The following is a 21,089-nucleotide window of genomic DNA, read 5'->3' on the forward strand; positions in this document are numbered from 1 at the left end:
ATCTTGCCCGGCGCGCTCACGCACTGGACGCCCGGCTCCTGGCTCCCGAGGCTGTTCGCGACGTCGAGAGAGACGTCAGCTCTGCGACAGAGAGCGTGCGCGAGAGAGAGAGACAGAGAGAGATGCGAGTCAGGCGCACCTGAGCGTCCACACCGGCCCCTCGTGGGCCGGGTCGCGCGACGCCCGCTCGACGATGAAGAATGCGCCGTCCTCGGGCGTGTCGGTCTGGCTCTGCGTCCGGGAGGCGGCGAGTCAGCGTCGCGCTCGGGAGAGATCCGCAGACCGTGGCAAGGGAGAGCGGGGTCGAGCGCACGAGGTACAGCGCGCCGCCGCTCTTGGGCCCTGACAGCGAGGGCGGGACGTATTCCCACGTCGCGACACCTGCGCGAGAAGAGCCAGGAAAGGGTCAGGTCTGTGCGCCGCTCGAGGAGCTGGAGCGGAACGAGGCGCACCTCGGCTGACGGCAAAGACGTTGACGAGGCCGTCCGTGTCGCCGGACGGTACGGGGAGTGACGGCGTGCACAGCCCGAGGGCGGCAGAGACGCTGGTGAGGAGGGCGCCGATGAGCCCGAGGGCTGTGAGACGGAAGGCGGGCATGCGAGCGGGGTATCTGGAGGAGCGAGGGCGGTGGACGAGGCGGTAGGGCGGTGTAGCTAGATCGAGGTGGGCCTGTCGAGCTCGAGTTGATGCTGCAGGGCAGCTGCGAGTGGCCGAGGGAGAGAGCAAGACGAGGAAGAGCGACAAACAAGCTTCGCCGCTCGTCACGCGGGGTCGAGCCTCGACCGCGTCGCGACGGGCGGTGCTGCGGCTTGAGCCCCGCAAGCGTGTGCGGCGCACGAGGCACGCAGAGCCAACAGCAGCCGGAAGAAAGAGTGTGCTGCGGAAGAGTGAGCACCGAGGCCATCAAGGCGAGCAAAGAAAGGGACGCGAGAGCAAGAAGGGTCGACGAGGGCGACCGCAGCGGTTCGACGAGTGACGGCCCTCGCGGTCTACGCTCGGGCCCGTAGCACCAGCAGGGCATCTGCCGAGGAAGCTTGGCCAGGAAGGCGTATCGTCTCTGGGCATAGAGAGATTGAAAGAGGGGCGGGTCGAGGAGGGGACACAGCTGCAGTCGCGCAGGGCAACAGGTCAGCTCTGTCACGCTGAAAAGGACGACAATCACTCGCTGAGCTCGCCGTGAGCCCTCGCGCAGTGGCAGGAGCCCGCTGGGCGGGCTACAACTCCGGTCGAGGGGGCGAGGAGGCGAGGTCGAGGCGGGGCGAGCAAAGAGGTGGGCTCGCGACGACAGCTCGGGTCGTGCGGGGGCGAAAGGAGCCCAGTGGAATTGCTCGAGGCGTGTATGCAGAGCACGAGGCGGCCGAGGCGGCGGGGAGGTCGCGAGGCGTCGGCGAATCCTCATCAGCGACCGGGAGAAGGTCGGAGAGAGGAAAGGGTGGGGAGGAGCCGTTCTTGCTCTGGCGGGCCCGAGAGGCGGTCAAAAAGCCGAGCTGGCCTGCCAGCGACTCAGCTAGGCGAGCGAGCGAGGCCAGAGGAGGATGAGGAGGAGGGAAAGATGAGGAGGCTGCGGTTCGCTCCTCACCCAGTCGCCCGAGTCGGCCAGTTGATGCTGCAGAGGAGCGCACGACTAGTACAGACCCGCACGTCTTCGATCCGCCTCTACCGCACGCCTTCCAGAGCCGCCGCCGCCATGTCGACCGTCGCCGACCTCAACGCCCGCATCGTCGAGCAGGGCAACCGCGTCCGCCAGCTCAAGGCCGACAAGGCCCCCGCCGACGTCGTCCAGCCCGAGGTCCTCAGCCTCAAGGAGCTCAAGGCCGAGCTCGCAAAGCTCTCGCCCGCCGCCGACGACAAGAAGGGCGGTGCCGCCGTGAGCAAGAAGCCCGTCAAGTTCACGCTCAAGACGCCAAAGGTGCGCCGCTACAAGTCCCACAGACGCTCGAGCGGCCGAGGCGACACGAGCTGACCCCGTGCGCGCCCGTGCCCGCCCGACCGCAGGGCACCAAGGACTGGCACCCGAGCGACATGTACCTGCGCCAGGCCATCTTCCGCAAGATCACCGACGTGTTCGAGCTGCACGGCGGTGTCACGATCGACACGCCCGTGTTCGAGCTCAAGGAGATCCTCGCGGGCAAGTACGGCGAGGACAGCAAGCTCATCTACGACCTCCAGGACCAAGGCGGCGAGTTGTGCTCGCTTCGCTACGACCTGACGGTGCGCACTCTTGTTCCTCTCGTCCTCAATGTCGAGAGCCGCCGAACCTGACCTCTCGCACCGACACAGGTCCCCTTTGCGCGATTCCTCGCCATGAACGGCTCGCAGTACCCGAACATCAAGCGCTACCACATCGCCAAGGTGTACCGCCGCGACCAGCCGGTCATGACCAAGGGCCGCATGCGCGAGTTTTACCAGTGTGTGCGTCCTGCGCCCAAGTTCCCTTTCGCGACGCGACCTGACCCTGGCCCTCGCTCGCTCGCAGGACTTTGACATCGCGGGCGTCTACGACCCGATGCTGCCCGACGCAGAGGTCCTCGCCATCGGCTGCGAGGTGCTCGAGGCGCTCGACATTGGCGAGTTCACAATCAAGGTGCTTCGGCTCTAGTCCTCCCTCTTGGACCTCGGCCGCGCCTCGGTCCTGACCTTCTTTCCTCGCCTGCCCACAGCTCAACCACCGCAAGATTCTCGATGGCGTCTTTGCCGTGTGCGGCGTCCCGAGCGACAAGATCCGCACCATCTCGTCGGCGGTCGACAAGCTCGACAAGATGGCCTGGGCCGACGTCAAGAAGGAGATGACCGACGAGAAGGGCCTCGACGCTGAGGTCGCCGACCGCATCGGCGAGTACGTCAAGCTCAAGGGTGCGTCTTTGAATCTCTTTTGTCCGCTCGTCGAACGAGACACGCCGTCCTGACTCGTGCTCCTCGCAGGTGGTCCCGAGCTCGTCGAGCAGCTCAAGCAGGACGCGCGCCTCACGGCCAACAAGACGGCGCTCGAGGGCCTCAAGGACATGGAGCTCCTGTACAAGTACCTCGACATTTACGGCGTCACGAAGCGCGTGCGTCCCCCTACCTGCTCCCGCCTCGCCTCGTCACGCCTTCCCGAACTCACCCTCTCGCCGTCCTGCAGATCTCGTTCGACCTGTCGCTCGCTCGCGGTCTCGACTACTACACGGGCGTCATCTACGAGGCCGTCACCGAGGGCTCTGCGCCGCCTGCGCCCGTCGCGCCCAGCCCCGAGGCTGTCCCGACCTCGGCGCAGAAGAAGGCCGACCTCAAGGGCAAGAAGCCGGCGCTCAACGCCGACGAGGAGGCTGACGTCGACGAGTCGACCGTCGGCGTCGGGTCGATCGCGGCCGGCGGCCGGTACGACGACCTCGTCGGCATGTTTGCCGGCGACAAGAGCGCGGCGGGCAAGATCCCGTGCGTCGGCATCTCGTTCGGCGTCGAGCGCCTCTTTTCGCTCCTGCTCAAGAAGGCCAAGGAGCAGGGCAACGCCGTCGGTCGGGCAAAGGCGACCGAGGTCTATGTCATGAGCCTCGGCGACGGCCTTCTCGAGGAGCGCATGAAGGTCGCCAAGGAGCTGTGGTCGGCCGGCATCAAGGTGCGCCCTCCTTCCTCTCTCTCTTCCTTTCTCTTCGTATGCTCGACGTCACTGACTCGAGCTGGGACGTCGTGCGACAGGCCGAGTTCATGTACAAGGCCAAGCCCAAGCTGCCCAAGCAGTTCGAGGTCATCGACAAGGAGCGCATCCCCTACGCCGTCCAGGTGTCGCCCGGCGAGCTCGCCAAGGGCACGATCCGCGTCAAGCCTCAGGTCGGCAAGGAGAAGGGCGCCGGCAACGACATCGAGATGAAGCGCGAGGAGCTCATCCCCTGGCTGCTCGAGAAGCTCGGCAGGAAGTGAGGGACGTCGTCAATGTGCGCGAGCAAGAGACGATAGACGTAATGCAGCACACTTCTCTAGTTCTCTCTCGGGGCTCGTGGTGCGCGGGACAGAGAGAGAGAGAGCTTTCAACTGAAAGACAAGTCGGGCTCGAGCGCGAGCGCTTTGTCCTCCCCGAGCCGAACTCTCGCTCTCGGCCTCGCTCGCCTCGACAGCACGACAGGGAGAGAGGCCAATGCGAGTGATGATGCAGATACAGGACCCATGCTACCGACTCCGTCACAGCCCGATCCAGCTCGTCTTGCCGCCCGGGTTGTGCAGCCTCGTCTGCGAGATCTTGATGCGCGCGCCCGCCGCACCGCCAAGGACGCTCCCCTCGAGCACCGCGTTCTCCTCGGCAATACCCGGCATGCGCCCATCGCCAAAGCTCGCCCCGAGGTGCGGGCTCGGCGCGCTCGCGAACGCGGCCTCGCTCCCGCCGAGCGTCGGGCTCAGGGCGCCGCCGCCTCGGAGCGAGAACGACCCGCTCGTCGCACTCGTCGGCGGGCTCGTCATGCTGCTCCTGCCGCCCGGGCCTCGGCCGCCGGCACCGCCGAGCCCGCCACCGAGAGCGGCGAGAGGAAGGTACGCCTGCGCCGCCCACTCGAACCACACGCGGCGCTTCGTGTTGTCGGTGAGGCGCCAGATCTCGACGTCGAGCTCCGTGTGCGCCGGGAGGTAGAGCGGCTCGGCGAGAGGGAAAAAGATGGGGAACCACGAGAGCATGTCGCCGGCGGCGCGCTCTGGGTGGATCGAGAGCATGACGTCGCCGTACAGGACGGCCTCGAAGTAGCCCGCAAAGCCGTGGCACACGCCGGCGCGCGGAATGTGGAACGACAGGTGCGCCGAGCGCGCGTTGTGGTGGTTCGTGAGCGGAAGACCTGCGAAGGGGCTCGAGCGTCAGGGTCTCGCTCAGGAAGGAGAGGAAAGAGGGAGAGAGGGGCACACCTTGCTCGTCGACAACGACGTCAGGTCGAGGGTGGTCGAACGTCCAGCACTCTTGCACCTTGTCGACGCCGTTGCGGCCGCCGGCCGCCGAGAGCGTGTCGAACGCCGAGAACATGACGACGTACGGCTGCTCGGCCGGCTTCGAGTCGACGACGGTCGACGTCGACGCGACCTGCGGGTTGGTGACCTCGGTGTGCAGGCGCGACGTGGCGATGGGCGCCAGGAACGACGTGTACGACGCCGGGATCGAGATGCCGTCGGCTGCAGGGTCCGAGCGGCATCAGTACGCCGCCCGAGCAACCGAGCGGGAGAGAGGGAGAAAGGTGAGACGCACGCTTGAGCGTGCGCATGACGCCGTCGAGGCACTCGGGGCTGAGCTCGTTGTCGCCAAAGCTGCCGAGGAGCTCCGACACGATGATGTCCGCCTTTTCCTTGGGGTTGAAGCTGCGCATGTCCGAGTAGACGAGCTTGACCTGGCTGCCCCACTCGAGAGCCGAGCGCTCTTGCAGGCTGTGGGCGAGAGCGAGTCAGTCGGGTCGACCTCGAGGAGGGGGGATCCGCGAAACATGAGGAGGGCGACGAGTCGACGCACATGACGAAAGCAGCCGGGTTCTTCTCGACGGCCGTGAGCGAGATGCGGCGCTGTGACCGCTCGGCGGCGCGCAGGCACCCGGCGACGAGCGGTCCTCGCCCTGCACCGACGACAAAGATGGTCCTGCACGACGGGGAGCGAGTCAGTGTAGGTTCTTTCTGAGAGACGCGACGAGACAAGAGAGTGTAGGGGACGCACGTGACGCGGTCTTGTGGCCTGTCGAGGAGCGCGCGGTAGACGGCCTCCTCGTACTGGCGGTACTTGATCGGGTCCTTCTCGAAGCCCTCGTACGTCTCGCCCTCGAGGTTGTCCATGAGGGGCTGCAGCGGCTGCTGGAGGTGGTCCATGTACCCTTGCGCGTACTCCTCGACGGGCAAGAGCTCCTGCGCCTTGCGGTACAGGAAGCGGACGTATTGAGCGTACGCGAGGTGGCCGCCGGCCGAGTGGAGCGAGCGGTGCGTGCCGGACAGGATGACGGTCGGGCGGAACTGTGAGCGACAATGGGCGACATGTCAGTCGCTGACAGAAGGAGGGAGAGCAGGAGGAGAGAGAGAGAGAGAGAGAAGCGGGCGCACCTTGAACGCGCCCTTGAGGAAGGCCTGCATGCTCTTCGACAGGACCGGGTAGCCCTTGGCGTTCGGGATGAAACTCGTGCACGGGAGGAACATGTGGCGGACAGGCTCGGCGGCCCACCGCGTGAGGCTCTTGGGCGACGGCAACGGGTTGGTGAGGTCGAGAGCTGCGAGCGCATCATCCGTCAGGGTCGGTCGACGCTCGCTTCGTCGGAGAAGAGAGAGGAGACGCACTCAGGGTGAGACGAGGCGAGTACGAGCACATGCCGCGCAACGTGTTCCACATCTCCCACGTCTCGTTGCGGTCCGAGTCGCCCGTAAGCGCCTGGAAGGCGGGCGTGCCGGGTCGTGCGGCGAGCTCGACCTCCGAGTACTCGGCGACAGGAAGGCGGATCGAGATCTGCAGCACGAGAGTCGACGTCAGGCGTGCCGAGAGAAGGAGAGGAGAGGGGGAGAGAGGGGTGGACGCACGTTGATGTGCCAGCTCGAGGCGAGGGCGCCGTTGATGGCACGCGCGTAGTCGGCGAGGCAGTCGCGGTTCTCGAGCTTGGGTGGCGGCAGGACGATGCTCGTGATCGACAGGTAGGACGCGTAGCTGATTTCCTGGCGCAGGGCGAGCTCCGAGTCGAAGCGGATGCCCTCGACGGGCGAGTCCAGCTCGAGCCAGTCGCTCGCGAACGAGATGAGGCTGCCCGACTCCTCTGCGAGACCGTGTGCGAGTCAGACGTGCCCTCAAAGGAGGCAAGGGCACAGAGAGAGAGAGAGAGGACGCACCGCTCCTCGTGATGTTGACCTCGTTGCGCAGGAACCCTCCTCCCGCCCGCCAGCTCTCGGCCTCGTCGCGCTGCGTGTCGGCCTGGGCCGCCGCGACGCCCAAGTCGGCCTCGGTCGCGCTCGCCGTGATGGTGCACATGCGGTCCCACCGCTCCTGCCAGTTGCCGTTGGTGAGGGGGAGCGCGACGAGGTCGTACTCGGTGCGGGTCGGGCGCTGCCCTTGGGCGGGCGACCAGCCCTGGGCGGCCTCGGCGGGCGTGGGCTCGCGTGCCGGGGCGTACAGGACCGACGACACGAGGCGGGACAGCGGCGTGCCCTCGGCGGGGAGGGGCGGCCCGTAGCCTGCGCCCGAGCCGACGACCTTGGACGGCTGCTGGCCGCGCGCGCCGCTGCCCGAGCCGGACAGGGGCAGGAGCTCTTGCGGGAGGTGGAGCGCGATCGGGAGGCGGTCCATGGCGAGCGAGGTCGGTGGGAAGGGGACGCGGTTGATGGAGGATGAGGGCGAGGTCGAGCGCGTCGGTAGACGGGCTGCTGGCTGGCTCGGGGCGAGTGCTGGTGGTGAAACGTCGCCTGTCGAGCCACTCGTCTGCTCGGCTGGGAGGAGAGACGGCGACAGAGCGAGAGCTTGAGCTGAGCGCGACTCGACGTAGCTCGCGCTCGAAACGACGACGACAGCAAGCTGCTTTGGTCTCTCTCGTTCGCGAGGGCACTCTCTTGCTCATCTCTGACAGTTTCCGGAAGGCGCGTCGACAGCAGAGAGCGTGCTCGAGGCCTGAGAGTCGGCGCTTCCTCACCTCTCGCAGCTCTCGCCTCGCTCGTCCGCGACGGGCACATAGAGACGCGCTCGAGGTCACAAGTCTCTCGCTGCTCGTCGAGAACGACCAGGCACCGAGTGGAACCGCAAGCTCGATCCTCGTTTCAAGCTGACCCTCGACCAACTGACGGGGCTGACCAGGAACTGGGAACGAAGCTTTACGCCTCGGTGCGGGGACCGCCACGGCCGACACCGCTGCGAGCGTAGAGGGACGCGAGGAGGGAGAGTCAGGTGCTGCGGTCGGGACAAGTCGGGCGAGAGAGGGGGAGAGAGAGCTAGGGACGCACGCGAACCGGGGGCGGAAGTCGCCGGCACCCTCCTCCTTGCCACCCTGCTCGCGGCGGCGGTAGCCGTCGGCACCACCCTCGCGGGGGGCGCGGTAGGCACCACCCTCGGGGCGCTGCGGGCCCTGACCCGGGCGAGCGGCGCGGACCTGCTTCTTGTGCGTGGCCGGGACGATCTGTGGGTCGCGCGAGAGGTCAGTCGGCTCGTTCGACCGCGGTCGACAGAGTGGAAGGAGGAGAAGAGGGGCGCACCTCGGCGGGCAGGTGGAGGTACTCGCGGAGGTAGTCGATGCCCTCGGGGGTGAGGGTGTACTGCGGGTCGGGGTCGCGAGAGGGTCAGTCCCGGCTCGCGCACGCACGTACTCGAGAGAGGGGGGCGGTCGAGGACGCACGTAGTAGTACTGCCACGAGAAGTGGGTCGTGAGGTAGCCACGCGAGGTGAGCGACTGGCACGCCTTGATGACGAAGAGGTTCTTGACGTCAAGCTCCTGGTGCTTGGGCGCGTTGAAGTCCTTCTTCGCGACGAGAACGCCCTCTGCGCGTGGGTGGGGAGGACCAAGGGTCAGGCTTTCGTGGTCGGCATGCTCGCGGAGGGAGGGGAGGAGGGACGAGACGCACCCTTGAAGAGGTTCTCGTAGATGGTGCGCCGGTCGGCCTTGGGGATAATCATGCTGGGCCTGCAGTCACGGGCGTACCAGAGGGCGAGGAGGAAGAGGGAGGGAGGGAGGAGCGAGGTCAGCTCGTCGTCCCTGCGCAGAGGGGGTCCGCCCGACCGGCCCGTGTCCTCGAGCTGCTGTTCCCTCCTGCCGCCGGTCGACGTCGTGGTGCTTCGTAAACGCGCCCCGAGCTTTTGCTCCTCGCCGCAGGCTGGCCTGGTTGGGCGTGCGAGCCTGGCCTCCCCCGGCCCATGCTCACTCGGCCGCTCGCGTCGCACTCCGGCACAGCCCCAGCGGGTCTGCACGTGTGCGCTGTAGCGCCGTCGGCGGGTGTCGATGTGTCGGGGCCGGCAAGAGACGCACGGCGGCGAGGTGCGGACAGAGGGTGGTGAGGTAGGGGGACGGGGTGCGACGTTTGCGAGTCGAGGTGGGCCGGGACGAGGCTGGCGGTTGCGGGCGAGGGCGCGGGTGGTGCGGGTCGGGGAAGAGTGGCTCACAGAAGGTGACGCCTGGGCGGATCGAGGCTGTAAGGACGAGCGTTCGATGGAGGGAAAGGAGCAAGCGCGAGGCGGGACCCGGTCGACCTCTCGTCGCTCTCGTCCGCGCAACCTCACGAGCCACCGCTTCGCCCACCTCTCGCCCCCCTCGAGGCCAGCTGGACACGCTCCCGCACTGCTGCGCGCTCTCGCAACCATGGCCGCACCCAAGCGCGCCTCTCTCGCACCGCCCCCGCCCTTCCTCACCCCGTCTCGCAATGCGCTCCACTCGGCTCTCGCCGCCCTTCAAGAACGCGAATACCTCCGCCGCGCCTCGATCAGCGACACGCGCCCTCGCCACGAGCCGGCGCAAGGCCGCACTGCCGGCCAGGCCAACACCGGCGAGCGAGACTGGTTCGCCGTCGGGGCCGCCTCGAGCCGCACCAACCGCGACAAGAACCGGTGCGTGCCCCTCCTCTCTGCCTTCGAGACATCCTCCTGACCCATCCGAATGCGCGCGCAGGTACGGCGACATCCTCGCGTACGACCGCACCCGCTGCCTCCCGCCGCTCCGCACCGCCGCCGCCCGCGACGAGGCCGGCTATGTCAACGCGTCGCTCGTGCGCGAGCCCGATCTCGGCTTCGACGACGACGTGCTCCCGAGGCGGTGGTGGGTCGCGGCACAGGTGCGTCCCCTCGAGCCCTCCCGACTCGAGCGCGCTCGTACCGCCTCGCAGCCTTCCTAACTCTGCCCCTTGCCCTCCCACTGTCCCGGCACGCAGGCGCCCGTCCCACACACCGTGCACGACTTCCTCTCGCTCCTTCTGTCCCCGCCAACCTCCCTCTCGCACCAGGCCTCGGGCCCGAGCGAGCCTCTCCCTCTCGTCAACCTCGTCGTCCAGCTCACGCCCCTCGTCGAGGGCCGCCGGCAAAAGTGCCACCCGTACTTCCCGACCGACTTCGGCGCGACGGCACGACTCGCGAGCGCGAGCGGCGAGGCGGGGCAGGGCGTGTGGGTGCGGCTCGAGGGCAAGGAGGAGCGAGACGGCGCGAGGACGAGCGAGCTGCGGGTGGGTCGGGAGGGCGACGACCAGGGTCGACGAGTCGTCCACGTCGAGTACCTCGGCTGGCGAGACCACGGTGCGCTCTCGGTTCTCTCCTTCTCGCAGAGCCGCACGCGCCGCTCACCTTATCTCCCTCACCTCCTCGCAGGCGTCCCCGACTCGCCCGCCCACCTCGTCCGCTTCATCCACCGCATCCACGCCCTCAACGCCTCGCTCTCCTCGCCAGGCCCCGCCGCCCCCATCCTCGCCCACTGCTCCGCCGGCGTCGGCCGCACGGGCACCCTCCTCGCCCTCTCGTCCCTCCTCCCGCTCCTCTCGCACCTCGCGCGCGCACGCCCACCGCTCTCGTCCCTCCCCCTCCCGAGCGAGGACGACGCGCACCCGCTCGGCGCGTACCCGGCGCAGCGCATCCTCGGCGGCGGGCCCGGCGCGGTCGACTACGTCGGCCTGACCGTCGACGGCCTGCGCGACCAGCGCACGACGATGTGCCAGACGGCCGAGCAGGTCCAGTGGGTGTGGGAGGCCGCGAGGGTTGCGTGGGACGAGGGGCTGCTTGACGGCTTTGAGGAGGCGGACGAGGAGTGACAGTCGGGGGCGAGAAGAGCCTCGTGCAGTAGAGCGCGAGGCGTACATATCTAGCTGTTGTCGAATGAGATGTCGTAGCACTCGTTCGTCGACCGCCATGCTGCGCGAGTGAGCGAGTCGCCCTCGACCTGGTGAGCCCGCGTCTCTGCTCCCTCCTCCCACTCTCATCCTCACGACTGGGTCGGTCATTCGCGCCTCGACAGAGTATCTGCGCGTCTGCTTGTTCAGCTCAAGCCGACGCACCGTCGCGAGCGCTAGCCGACACCGCAGGGCGCGCCGCGTCCTCATCAGCAAACCGCGTCGTCCGACCGCTCTCGACTGACGGCAACGACTCGTGGACCTGTGGGAGCGGCTGTTGAGGGGGCGTGCAGGTGTAAGGAGCGCATCGCGCAGGGCGGGCTGGTTCTGCGAGCGATGGATTGCAGGTGCGTCCTCGTCCTCTCCCCCTCCCTCTGTTTGGCGCCCCTCTCCCTCTTCTCTCGCCCTCGCCGCCCCCTCGCGACGCGTCCAAGGCGACTTCTGAGACTGACTCAGCCCCTTATGCAGGTCGAGCGGTGGCGCAGGGTCAGCGGGCAGAGGTTGTCGCCGCATGCGGCCCTTTCTCGCTCTGAATCGGCTCATTCACATCCTTGTACGTCCCTCTCACGTCTCTCCTTGCGTCCAGTACCGTCTCAAAGGGCTAGACTCTTTGTCGAGCGGCGCACTGACCCTCTTGACGTCGCGCCGCAGGTTAGTCGCGCCCTCGATGGCACCTCCCCCTTCTCGGCCCGGAAAGCTTCCCCTCGCGCCCTTCCTGCGCCGCGCGACGGCGCCCAATCCTCTTCGAAAGCTCTCATTGTCCATAGCGAGCGTCCCCAGACCGCTCAGAGCTCTTGTTCGTCGTGGCACTCGTCCCGGCGGCTCAGCGAGTCGAGCCGTCGCGGACGGGTCCTTCCGAGGCCGCGCCCGCCCTCTCGTGCCCCTGAGGGCAGCGGGCGCACTTTGGTGAGCCGCTCGCACGGCGCGCACCCCTGCGGAGCGCCCGTACGCCCGGCCACCCACCAAAAACAGGGGATCCTGCGCACCCTCTTTTAAACGCTATCTCTTGATCTAGAGGGGCTACGGCGTTCTGCTTGCGATGTATCGAACGAGGAGGTGTCTGCGATGGAATTCAGCGCGCTTCCCGAGCCACTTTGCCGTACTCAGCGAGAGTTGGTCGGTGCCAGCCTGCGGCCGGCTGGTGCCCGGCCGGCGTGGAGATGGGGTCCGATTTTGGTGACATTAACTATTATTTTTGGGACTTTTCGGTCTTTTCCTCGACAGGAGCCGGGTTCGAACCAGTTTCAATACAAACCAAGTCAAGCGCGAGTTGCTATTCTTTCGTATTTGGCTCGGACGCGAACGAGGGCGGACCGTGCGAGCTTCTCTCGCGATGAAGCACAGAGGCGACAGAGTGGAAATACAAGCAACACCGAGACGACACAGATAGCTACACGCTGACCAGGTCCCACTCCTCGTCCTCGTCGTCCTCGCCGTCGAGTTCAGGCTCGCCTTCGACCACGACGCCGCTCTCCTCGAGCGCCGCCCGGCTCCTGCCCGCCCTCGACGACGGCGTCGACGCCGACGACGGCCCGAGCGCGAGCGCGGTAAAGTGCGCGAGCGCGTCGGCCATCGACAGCGGGAACACCTGCGTGTCGTCCTCCTCGCGCTGCTCGCCGCTCCGGCCCGAACCCTCATCGCCTTGCCCCTCGCCGTCGAGCACGCCGGTCGATCGGCGGATCAATGCCCCGAGGTCATCGAGGTCATCGACCCGCCACTGCCCGCTCGCGCCCGCACCGGCGCGCCGCTCGCGCGCCCACGCGAGGAACGCAAAGTCGAGCGCGAGTGCGACGGCGCCGCCGAGGACGAGTTTGGCGCGTCTGGCGCTGCGCCGCGAGATTGACGAGCGCGTCGTTCCTGCCACTGCGGCGCTCGCGGTCGAGGACGACGCCGACGAGCGGGCGTAGCTGCGCGAGCTGGCCGTGTCGTGGTAGTAGTCGTCGCCGTCGTCGTCGTCCGCGTCTGCATCGACGTTGCCGTCGCCTGCGCCGTCGGCCGCACCGAGGACCGACGACGCGACGCTGCGGATGCGGCGCCTCGAGCCGAACACGAGCGGCCACACGACCGTGCCGAGCCCGCTCTTCCTCCTCGCCGACGACCCTGCTCCGCCGACCGACTCGCCCTCGCCGCCTCGACCGGCGGGAACGCCCCGCCCTGGTCCCGCCTTGACGCCCGGCCGGCCCGGGCCAAAGAGGCCCATGACGGGCGCAAAGGGGAGCGCCTCGCGGTCGTACAGCGCGACGAGGCGCACGAGGTGTGCGAGGTGGGACAGGAGGGCCTCGAGGGTCGGTGGCGGGAGCGAGAGGAGCAAGGAGAGCGGCGGGAGGGGGAGGGACGAGAGGGTGTAGGACTGCGAGGGCGGACGGCGGGTTGGTGTCGCGGTTGCGGTGCTGGACGAGGGCGAGTCTGCCGTCGAGGAAGTGCTGGACAGGGTGCGATTCGGCGCAGGGAAGGAGAGGAAGGGATCGGCGAGGGGGCGCTCGAGCGGCGCGAGGGCGACCACGGCGAGCAGCTCGCGCTTGAGGATGCCCCTGACACGGGCCATCTCGCTGTCGAGTGCCGTGAGGGCGACCGAAAGATTCTCGATGCGCACGACCAGGGCGGGGAGCGAGTCGGGGAGGGACAGGGACGAGGTCGACGGCGAGGAGGAGGCGAGGGACGAATGGAGGGACCGTGCGGTCGACAGGTTGGCGCGGCGGGCGGCGAGGGCTGCTCGACGGGTGGCGAGGTCGGTCTCGACTGCAGGAGAGTGCAAGTCAGCTCTGCTTGCCGCGCAGTCGCCAAAAAAGAGAGAGAGAGAGGACGCACCTTGCGCGTTGGCCTGCTTGGCCTTGACGACGGCCTCTCGCGCCGCATAGGCCCGGCTCGCGAGGACCCACTTGTCGGCCTTGAGGAGGCGCTCGTCGGTGACGCCAAGTGGCGGTGCGCGCGACGACGAGAGAGGGCGGTCGGATCCCGAGAGGAGGGCGTTGGCCTTTGCGGTGACGAGGGTGAGGGCGTTGCGCAGCTGTTGTCGGCGGGAGTTGTGGTCGGCAAGGCTGTTGCGGGACTGCAGAGTCAGCTTTGGTGCACGGGGAGGCTCAGGCGCGAGAGGGACGAACCAGGACGAGATGCAGTTGTGGCAGAAGAAGTGGCGAGTCGGGTCGGCTCTGGCGCAGGCGGGACAGGCTGCGGGCGCTGCGTGGTGCCCTTGCGCGGCCATCGTGGCCTAGTTTGACACAGCTGGTGGTGGTGAGAGCGAAGGGGAGGCGGACGCTGATGAAGCTACCCCACACTCGCCTCCCGCCGACACCTCGCTCCGCTCTCTCCCTCACCATCACCAACGATGGGCGCAGCAGTCAGCGCACCGCAGGCTGCGCTCTCGCTCCCGGCCACCGGCCGCGCTCAACCGGGCACCGACCCTTTCTTCCAGGAACTCGGAGGCGAGGTCGTCTACGACAAGAGGTGCGCCCACTCGTCCCCCTTCCGCTCAGAGGCTCGTACTGACTCGCGCATTGTAGCATGGGGTCGTCTCGCTTCCTCAAGAGCGTGCGCGCACGCCACAAGAGCGGCGCCCTCGTCGTCAAGGTCTTCGTCAAGCCCGACCCGGCCCTCTCGCTCAAGCCGTTCCACCGTCGCATCAAGGGTCCGTCTGCGCCCTTGCCCTCTCTCTTGCACTCCAACCGAGAGCTGACCTGTCGATCTTTACTCGACAGTCGAGCGAGACGCCCTCGTCGACTGCCCAAACGTCCTCGCGTACGGCCGCGCCCTCGAGACGGAGCGCGCAGGCTACCTCATGCGCCAGTGGGTCGCCAGTAACCTGTACGACCGCATCAGGTGCGTCCCGTTCCTCTGCCAGAAAAGCAAGAGAACCTCGCTCACCGCCCACCCTCTCCCTTCTGCAGCACACGGCCTTTCCTCACCTCGGTCGAGAAGCGGTGGATCGCCTTTCAGCTCCTGACGGGTCTCAAACACGCACGAGAACGTGGTGTGCGTCCAACTCTCTCTTTAGTCGAGCGCGCACCCTGTCGCGCGCGCTGACCTTCCTCTTCCCTCTCTCCTTTCGCTCGCCGTCACAGATCTCGCACGGCGACATCAAGACCGAGAACGTCGTCGTCACGACCTGGAACTGGGCCTACCTCGCCGACTTTTCCTCGGCGTTCAAGCCGACCTTCCTGCCGCTCGACGACCCGTCCGCCTTCTCGTTCTACTTTGACACGTCGTCTCGCCGCACGTGCTACCTCGCGCCCGAGCGCTTCTACGCCGCCGGGTCCGACACGGCTCGCAAGAAGGACGGCCTCGAGTTCGGCAAGCGCGACGGCAAGGTGACTGAGGCGATGGACGTCTTCTCGCTCGGCTGCGTCCTCGCCGAGCTGTGGATGGAGGGCACGCCACCGTTCACCCTCAGCCAGCTCTTCAAGTACCGCGAGGGCGAGTACAACCTCGAGACGTACCTCGCCGAGATCGAGGACGTCGAGATTCGGGTGCGTCCCCTCTCCTTTTTCTCTCTCGCCGTCTCTTTCTCGGCCGAACCAGCGCTCACCTTTCGACCTCGCGACAGTCCCTCATCCGCAGCATGGTGTCGCTCGACCCGTCGGCGCGCCTCTCGTTCGACGACTACCTCACCCAGTACCGCTCGACCGCGTTCCCCGACATCTTCTACACCTTCCTTCACCCGTTCCTCTCGAGCCTCAACGAGCCCTCGTCCTCCCCGCCTCCGCCTGCTCCGACGCCGCATCCTGTACTACCATCGTCGGCGCGACCTGGCACGAGTACGCCCGCCGAGACGGCTTCGGGCGGGCCGCAGCATCAGCAGCAGCAGACGTTGCTGCGCACCGACGCCGACGACCGCATCGAGCGCGTGTGGAGCGAGTGGGAGATGATTGCGCGGTATCTCGACGAGACGGTCGAGAGTCAGGGTGCGCAGGACGGCGAGGACGGCAAGGCTCGAGCAGAAGGAGCACGAGGCGAGGTGCGTCGGCTCGCTCTCGTACTCGCTCCGCATTCCCGGATGCGGTACTGACTCACCTCATCGACAGGGCATCTTTCCTGTTCGTCTGCATCTTCCAGGGCAGGAGGGCATGGTCGTCGATGCCGGCAACGCGAGCGAGGGTGCGTCCACCAGCCTCGTCTCGTCATCTTGAGGGACCGTGCACTGACCTTTTCTCGCCGGTGCGCACAGACGGTCCAGCGCTCGTCATCCTGTCTCTCGTCTGCGCCAACATCCGCAATTGCGTCCGCCCAGCCTCGGTCCTGCGCGCGCTCGAGATCCTCCTGGCCCTCAACCGGTACCTGTCGGACGAGACGCGCCTCGACCGCCTCGTGCCCTACCTCGTGTCGCTCCTCGAGGACGACGTCGCCACCGTGCGCTCGGTCGCCCTGCGCGCGCTCACGCAGACGCTCGTCCTCGTGCGCGGCATCACGCCGTCCAACGTCGACGTCTTCCCCGAGTACATCCTGCCCAACACGCGCCCGTTCTCGACCGACCCCGAGGTTCTCCCGCGCGAGACGTACGCGCTGTGCGTCGCCGCGCTCGCCGAGACGGCGCAGCGCTTCCTCGAGATGGCCGAGGCCATGAAGGGCGAGGGCACGTTCGAGCTGCAGGGCCTGCAGCAGGACTTCGAGGGCTCGCCATACGCCGTACGTCTTCTCCTCTCCTCTTCTCTCTCTCTCGTTCGACGTACAGGCAGGCCCTGACGAGCTTGCCAACGTCCGCAGGGCAACTTCGACACGCGCCTTCAAGAGCTGCACGCCCTCATCCAGGACCACGTCAACCCGCTCCTGTCGGACCCGTCGTCGGCTGTCAAGCGCGCTCTCCTCGTCCAGGTCGGCAACCTGTGCACCTTCTTCGGCCGCCTGCGCGCTAACGACGCCGTCCTCGCCCACCTCGTCACGTACCTCAACACGCGCGACTGGCTCCTCCGGGCGGCGTGGAACGAGCGCGCTGTCGACGTCGCGAGCTGTGTCGGCGCGAGGAGCCTCGAGGAGTACATCCTGCCGCTCATCTCGCTCAGCCTGGCAGGTACGTCCCGCTCTCGCACCCCCCCTCGCTCGTCACCGCGACTCGCACTCACCGGACCCGCCTCCTAACTCGCAGATCCCGAGGAGTTTGTCGTCGCCAAGGTCCTCGAATCGCTCACGATACTCGCCGAGCGCCGGCTCCTCGCCAAGGGCAAGATGTGGGAACTCGTCGGGCAGGTCACGGGCTTCCTGTGCCACCCCAATATCTGGATCCGCGAGGGTACGCTCCCTCTCCCTCTCTCTCTCTCTCTCTCTCGTGTCTGCAAGACAGAGCATACCCTGACGGCAAGGAGCGACGATGCAGGTGCGGCGGCGTTCCTCGCGACGGTCGCGAGCCTCCTCGGCACGACCGACAAGTGGTGCATCCTGTACCCGACCGTCAAGCGCCTTCTGCGCTCCGACATCAAGGAGATCACCGACCTCGCTCTACTCGACAACGCTCGCGAGCCGGTCCGTCGCACCCTTTTCGCTCCTCCCTCTTCCCCACTTTCCCGCCCACCTGACGCTCGTTGCGCCCACCACTCTCGCAGCTCTCGCGTGTCGTGTTCGAGGCCGCCGTCTCGTGGGCGTCCCGCAGCGGCAAGTCGCATTTCTGGTCGCTCTCGCGCGGCAGCGGCGGGCCGACCAAGGGCGCGCCTCGTGACGCGAGCGTCCGCACGGACGAGGACCACGCCCAGCTCGAGCGCATGCGCCAGTTGGGCATGAGCGTCGAGGACGAGTACAAGTTGAGCGCCATGAGGGAGTACGTCGCAAAGGTGGCTGCGGCACGACAAGGGTCCGTGCACGATTCTGCCTTCTCCTCCTGCCGACGATTTGTCCGGCGCGATCCTGACTCTTGCCTCTCTCTTCTACAGCGGCCCGTCCCGTGGCTACGACTCGCCCGACGCCCTCACGCCAACGACGAGCGCCGCCAACCTCCAGGACCTCGGCATCGTGCCGCAGACTATCTTCTTCTCGGTCCTCTCGGCCGACGAGATGCTCAACCAGGCGCGGTCCCGCCTCCAGGGCCAAGGTGGCGTCGACGTCGGCGGTTCGCTCAGCAGGCGCGTCTCGACCGCGTCCAGCGACGCGACCGGCGCAGGGCGACCGGCCGCGAGTCGTCGCGCGAGTTCGAGCCAGGCGCCCGTCGACGACCTGCGCCGCCGACTCGCACTCGGCGCGCACCAGATGGGCGGCGGCACCACGTCGAGCATGCGCAGCTTCCAGGAGGAGGACGGCGACGGCCCCGACCCGTCAAGTCGGACGCCCAGGTCGGCGACGCCGACGACCCTCGCACCGGGCGAGCGCCTCGACCTGCACCGCACCGTGTCGCAGACGTCGACGGCCGCGAGCGAGGCGACCGCGACATCGGCGACGTCGAGCGTCTCGGGCGCGACGGGCGCAGGGCCGGCCAAGCCGCGCAGTCGCGTCCGGCTCAACGCCGTCGAGGTCGCTCGCGCCGTGCCCGCCGTCGCCGAGGACTCGACCAACGCGATGGGCCTGTTCGACGTCGAGGCGCGGTACCGGGCGAGTGCGGGCGACGCAGATGCGGCGAGCGTCATGCAGGACGTCGTGAGCCAGTCGCCGGGGCAGTTCCGGAGGAGCACGAGCGCGAGGGAGGTCCCGGCGCCTCAACGCTTCGTCTCGACCTACGGTGCGTCCCTCGAGCCCTTTCCTCATCCCTCAACGAGCCGTCCTGACCGTCGCCTGCTGCGCGCAGAGGGCAACGACCCGAGCATCAAGCAGCTCCTCGAGCGCACCTACCTCGACAGCTACCGCGAGCCTCTCCCCGAGCTCGGCCCGCACGTCCCTGTCGGCATACCTCGCCGCAAAGCCCTGCGCACGAGCTTCCCGCCACGCGAGCGCACGCCGAGCCGACCCGACGGCACCCTGATCGCCCACCTCGTCGAGCACACGGGCCCCGTCACGTCGATCCAGGTCTCGCCCGACCACCTCTTCTTCGTGACGGGCTCGGACGACGGCACGGTCAAGGTGTGGGACGCGATGCGCCTCGAGAAGAACGTGACGAGCCGCTCGAGGCAGACGTTCCGGCAGGGCGGCAAGGTGACGGCCGTGTGCGTCCTCGAGCACTCGCACTGCGTCGCGAGCGCTTCGACGACGGGCACCGTGTGGATCCACCGCGTCGATGTGAGCCTGTCGGGCTCGATGCCGCGGTACAGCAAGCCGTGCCTGATCCGCCAGTACCCGCTCGACGAGGAGGGCGACCACGCCACGTGTCTCGCGAGCTTCAACACCGGTCCGTCTGCGTCTCTCCTTCTCTCACAGTCGTGCTCAGTGACTGACTCTTTCTCGTTGCGCGCGTGCAGACACGACGACCAACCTCGTCCTCGGCACGTCCCTCTCGTCCATCATCGTCCTCGACATCCGCACGATGCGCGCCCTGCACACGTTCGCCAACCCGCGCCACTTTGGCCCCATCACGGCGCTCTGCCTCGACCGCAAGCACCTGTGGCTCGTCGCCGCGACGGCGTCGGGCGTCCTCGCGCTGTGGGACCTGCGCTTTGGCCTTCTCTTGCGCAGCTGGAGCGTCGGCTCGAGGCGCGTCAACCAGATCGCCGTGCACCCGGTCAAGGGCAAAGGGCGGTGGATCGTCGTCGCTGCCGAGCCGGACGACGCGTCGGACCCGGTCGTCGAGCCGGGCAAGAGTCGTCGAGGCGCCTCGTCGTCTGCCGCCGGCCAGGGCACGGTCGTCGCCGAGGTGTGGGACATCGACCTCGGCGTCAAGGTCGACGAGTTCCGGGTTTTCTCGTCGCAGCAGGCGCAGGCGGCGTCGGCCTCATCGTCGAGCCGGTCCAACATGTTTGCCGGCGCCGACGAGCCCGCGAGCGTCGCCATGCAGGACGCGACGCTCGACCCGGCTGCAGCCATCGAGGCGCTCCTCGCCGCATCTACCGCGCCCAAGCCTGCATCTGTCGGCCCGGCGGTGGGCGTCGGGGCGGCATCGGTGGCGCCCGTCCAGCCGACGATCCGAGCGCTCCTCCTCGGCGCCGACTACTCGACGCAAGCGTCGACTCGTCCCGCCACAGCGCTCCTCGTCGACCCTACGGCACCTACCGCCGATGGCCGCAGCAAGGACGGCCGGTCGGCGAGCGGCGAGGGCGGGTTCCTCCTCACCGGCGGCGAGGACCGCAAGCTGCGGTTCTGGGACTTGGCCAAGCCGAGCCGCAGCGCCGTCGTGAGCGGGCTCGACGCAGACGAGGAAATGCCGTCGTACAGGTGCGTCTCTCTTCCCCTTTGTCCTCGAGGCATTGTGCCCGAGCAAGTCCTTGACGCTCGCACCTCTCGCAGCACGCACACGAGCACCGTGCGCCCGACGCTCTACCTCGAGTCGCCCTCGTCCGCCGCACCTCCCTCGACCTCGAGCAGCAGCACGTCGAGCGCATCCCGCTCGTCCCGTGCCCCGTCGTCGTCGACCTCGACCGCCGCCAGTGCGGCCCCCTCGCGCGTGCACCGCTCGACCCTCATCGCCAACTCGCAGCAGCAGCTCCTGCGCGCGCACCAGGAGGCCATCACGGCGCTCGCCGTGCTCGACTTGCCGTTCCGGTGCGTCGTCAGCGGCGACCGGGCCGGCGTCGTGCGCGTGTTCGAGTGAGCCCGCTCGGCCCTCTCGTTCCTCTCGTAGTCTCTCTCTCTCCCTTGTTGTCACGAATAGCTTCTGCCTCTCTGCGACGCTCTCGAGAGTCGACGAGAGGACCAGGAAAGATGAGAGAAACGGACAAGCGCGCAGAGTTGCAAGCGAGGACCGTCCTCCTGCGAGGTGCGAGCAGGCGTGTTGGAGCCGCCCGGCAAAACGAGGCAGGAGAGATTGGAGAGGAGGGGGGTACTGCGGGAGAGTGTGTTGAAACGACAAGAGACCGACTGATAGAGAGGAGGAGGTGGGAGGGAGGGGGAAAGTGCCCAAGGGTGGAGGAAAGGCACCGACGAGGCCGACGACGAGGGAGGGGGGTTACTGAACGGAAGGGAGACGCGAGGGGACAACAGGGTACGGCAAGGCTATGGCTACACGAGGATGGACGACTCGAGGTCGTCCTCGCGTGCCCGCTTGCGCGTGTTGTCGGCGCCGTTCCTGCCCGTGTTGACGCTCTTGTCGACGACGAGGCTCCTCAGCCAGCCGTTCTCCGTCTTGAGCGTGTCGACCTCCTTCTCGAGGCCGGCGACGCGCTCGCGCAGCTCCTTGGCCGTCTGCTCGAGCTCCTGCTCGCGCTGCTTCTTCTTGACGCGGAACCGCGCGCTCGCGGCCGTGTTGCGGCGGCGCTTGTCCTCCTCGATCGCGAGCCGGTTCAGCTCGTCCTCGTTGAGCGACGAGGGGTCGACGCCCTCGGGGAGCGGGA

The 21,089-nt window shown here is 67.8% G+C and overlaps 7 protein-coding genes across 7 annotated transcripts; 3 read left to right on the top strand and 4 right to left on the bottom strand.

The window, feature by feature from the left end:
• Positions 1 to 1,687: 1,687 nt before the first annotated feature.
• Positions 1,688 to 3,897, top strand: RHOBADRAFT_12893 (uncharacterized protein; the record flags this gene model as incomplete). Its single annotated transcript, XM_018412113.1, has 8 exons — positions 1,688 to 1,909; positions 1,996 to 2,211; positions 2,281 to 2,412; positions 2,477 to 2,584; positions 2,661 to 2,853; positions 2,923 to 3,050; positions 3,122 to 3,595; positions 3,676 to 3,897. The coding sequence occupies 8 exons, from the start codon at positions 1,688 to 1,690 to the stop codon at positions 3,895 to 3,897; spliced, it is 1,695 nt and encodes a 564-aa protein (XP_018272414.1).
• A 205-nt stretch (positions 3,898 to 4,102) lies between these two features.
• On the bottom strand, positions 4,103 to 7,255 carry RHOBADRAFT_52385 (uncharacterized protein; the record flags this gene model as incomplete). The annotated part of the gene is made up of 9 exons (XM_018416311.1): positions 4,103 to 4,796; positions 4,864 to 5,124; positions 5,198 to 5,373; positions 5,456 to 5,578; positions 5,654 to 5,943; positions 6,031 to 6,194; positions 6,262 to 6,427; positions 6,499 to 6,728; positions 6,802 to 7,255. 9 exons carry the CDS (start codon positions 7,253 to 7,255, stop codon positions 4,156 to 4,158), a joined length of 2,505 nt encoding a protein of 834 aa, XP_018272415.1. The 3' UTR covers positions 4,103 to 4,155.
• Positions 7,256 to 7,636: 381 nt separating this feature from the next.
• Positions 7,637 to 9,100, bottom strand: RHOBADRAFT_64739 (uncharacterized protein). Its single transcript, XM_018418568.1, has 6 exons — positions 9,053 to 9,100; positions 8,518 to 8,576; positions 8,292 to 8,434; positions 8,152 to 8,211; positions 7,903 to 8,075; positions 7,637 to 7,810 (listed from the first exon to the last, which is right to left on the bottom strand). The coding sequence occupies exons 2-6, from the start codon at positions 8,567 to 8,569 to the stop codon at positions 7,774 to 7,776; spliced, it is 465 nt and encodes a 154-aa protein (XP_018272416.1). The 5' UTR covers positions 8,570 to 8,576; positions 9,053 to 9,100; the 3' UTR covers positions 7,637 to 7,773.
• A 148-nt stretch (positions 9,101 to 9,248) lies between these two features.
• On the top strand, positions 9,249 to 10,680 carry RHOBADRAFT_21654 (uncharacterized protein; the record flags this gene model as incomplete). The annotated part of the gene is made up of 4 exons (XM_018412555.1): positions 9,249 to 9,493; positions 9,555 to 9,717; positions 9,814 to 10,171; positions 10,244 to 10,680. 4 exons carry the CDS (start codon positions 9,249 to 9,251, stop codon positions 10,678 to 10,680), a joined length of 1,203 nt encoding a protein of 400 aa, XP_018272417.1.
• Positions 10,681 to 12,148: 1,468 nt separating this feature from the next.
• On the bottom strand, positions 12,149 to 13,960 carry RHOBADRAFT_49481 (uncharacterized protein; the record flags this gene model as incomplete). Its single annotated transcript, XM_018415252.1, has 2 exons — positions 12,149 to 13,497; positions 13,567 to 13,960. 2 exons carry the CDS (start codon positions 13,958 to 13,960, stop codon positions 12,149 to 12,151), a joined length of 1,743 nt encoding a protein of 580 aa, XP_018272418.1.
• A 123-nt stretch (positions 13,961 to 14,083) lies between these two features.
• RHOBADRAFT_42701 (uncharacterized protein) lies at positions 14,084 to 20,350 on the top strand (the record flags this gene model as incomplete). The annotated part of the gene is made up of 16 exons (XM_018414098.1): positions 14,084 to 14,202; positions 14,259 to 14,383; positions 14,454 to 14,574; positions 14,643 to 14,727; positions 14,817 to 15,221; positions 15,299 to 15,709; positions 15,777 to 15,849; positions 15,920 to 16,377; positions 16,456 to 16,759; positions 16,835 to 16,978; positions 17,063 to 17,208; positions 17,289 to 17,533; positions 17,613 to 18,391; positions 18,458 to 18,994; positions 19,065 to 19,974; positions 20,047 to 20,350. 16 exons carry the CDS (start codon positions 14,084 to 14,086, stop codon positions 20,348 to 20,350), a joined length of 5,166 nt encoding a protein of 1,721 aa, XP_018272419.1.
• A 497-nt stretch (positions 20,351 to 20,847) lies between these two features.
• RHOBADRAFT_6700 (uncharacterized protein) lies at positions 20,848 to 21,021 on the bottom strand (the record flags this gene model as incomplete). Its single annotated transcript, XM_018419144.1, has 1 exon — positions 20,848 to 21,021. A coding segment is annotated over one exon (174 nt), but the record flags the coding sequence as incomplete, so codon positions are not given.
• Between the last annotated feature and the right edge of the window lie 68 nt (positions 21,022 to 21,089).

The sequence above is a fragment of the Rhodotorula graminis genome (assembly GCF_001329695.1).
Source record: "Rhodotorula graminis WP1 unplaced genomic scaffold RHOBAscaffold_4, whole genome shotgun sequence".
Classification (NCBI taxonomy): domain Eukaryota; kingdom Fungi; phylum Basidiomycota; class Microbotryomycetes; order Sporidiobolales; family Sporidiobolaceae; genus Rhodotorula; species Rhodotorula graminis.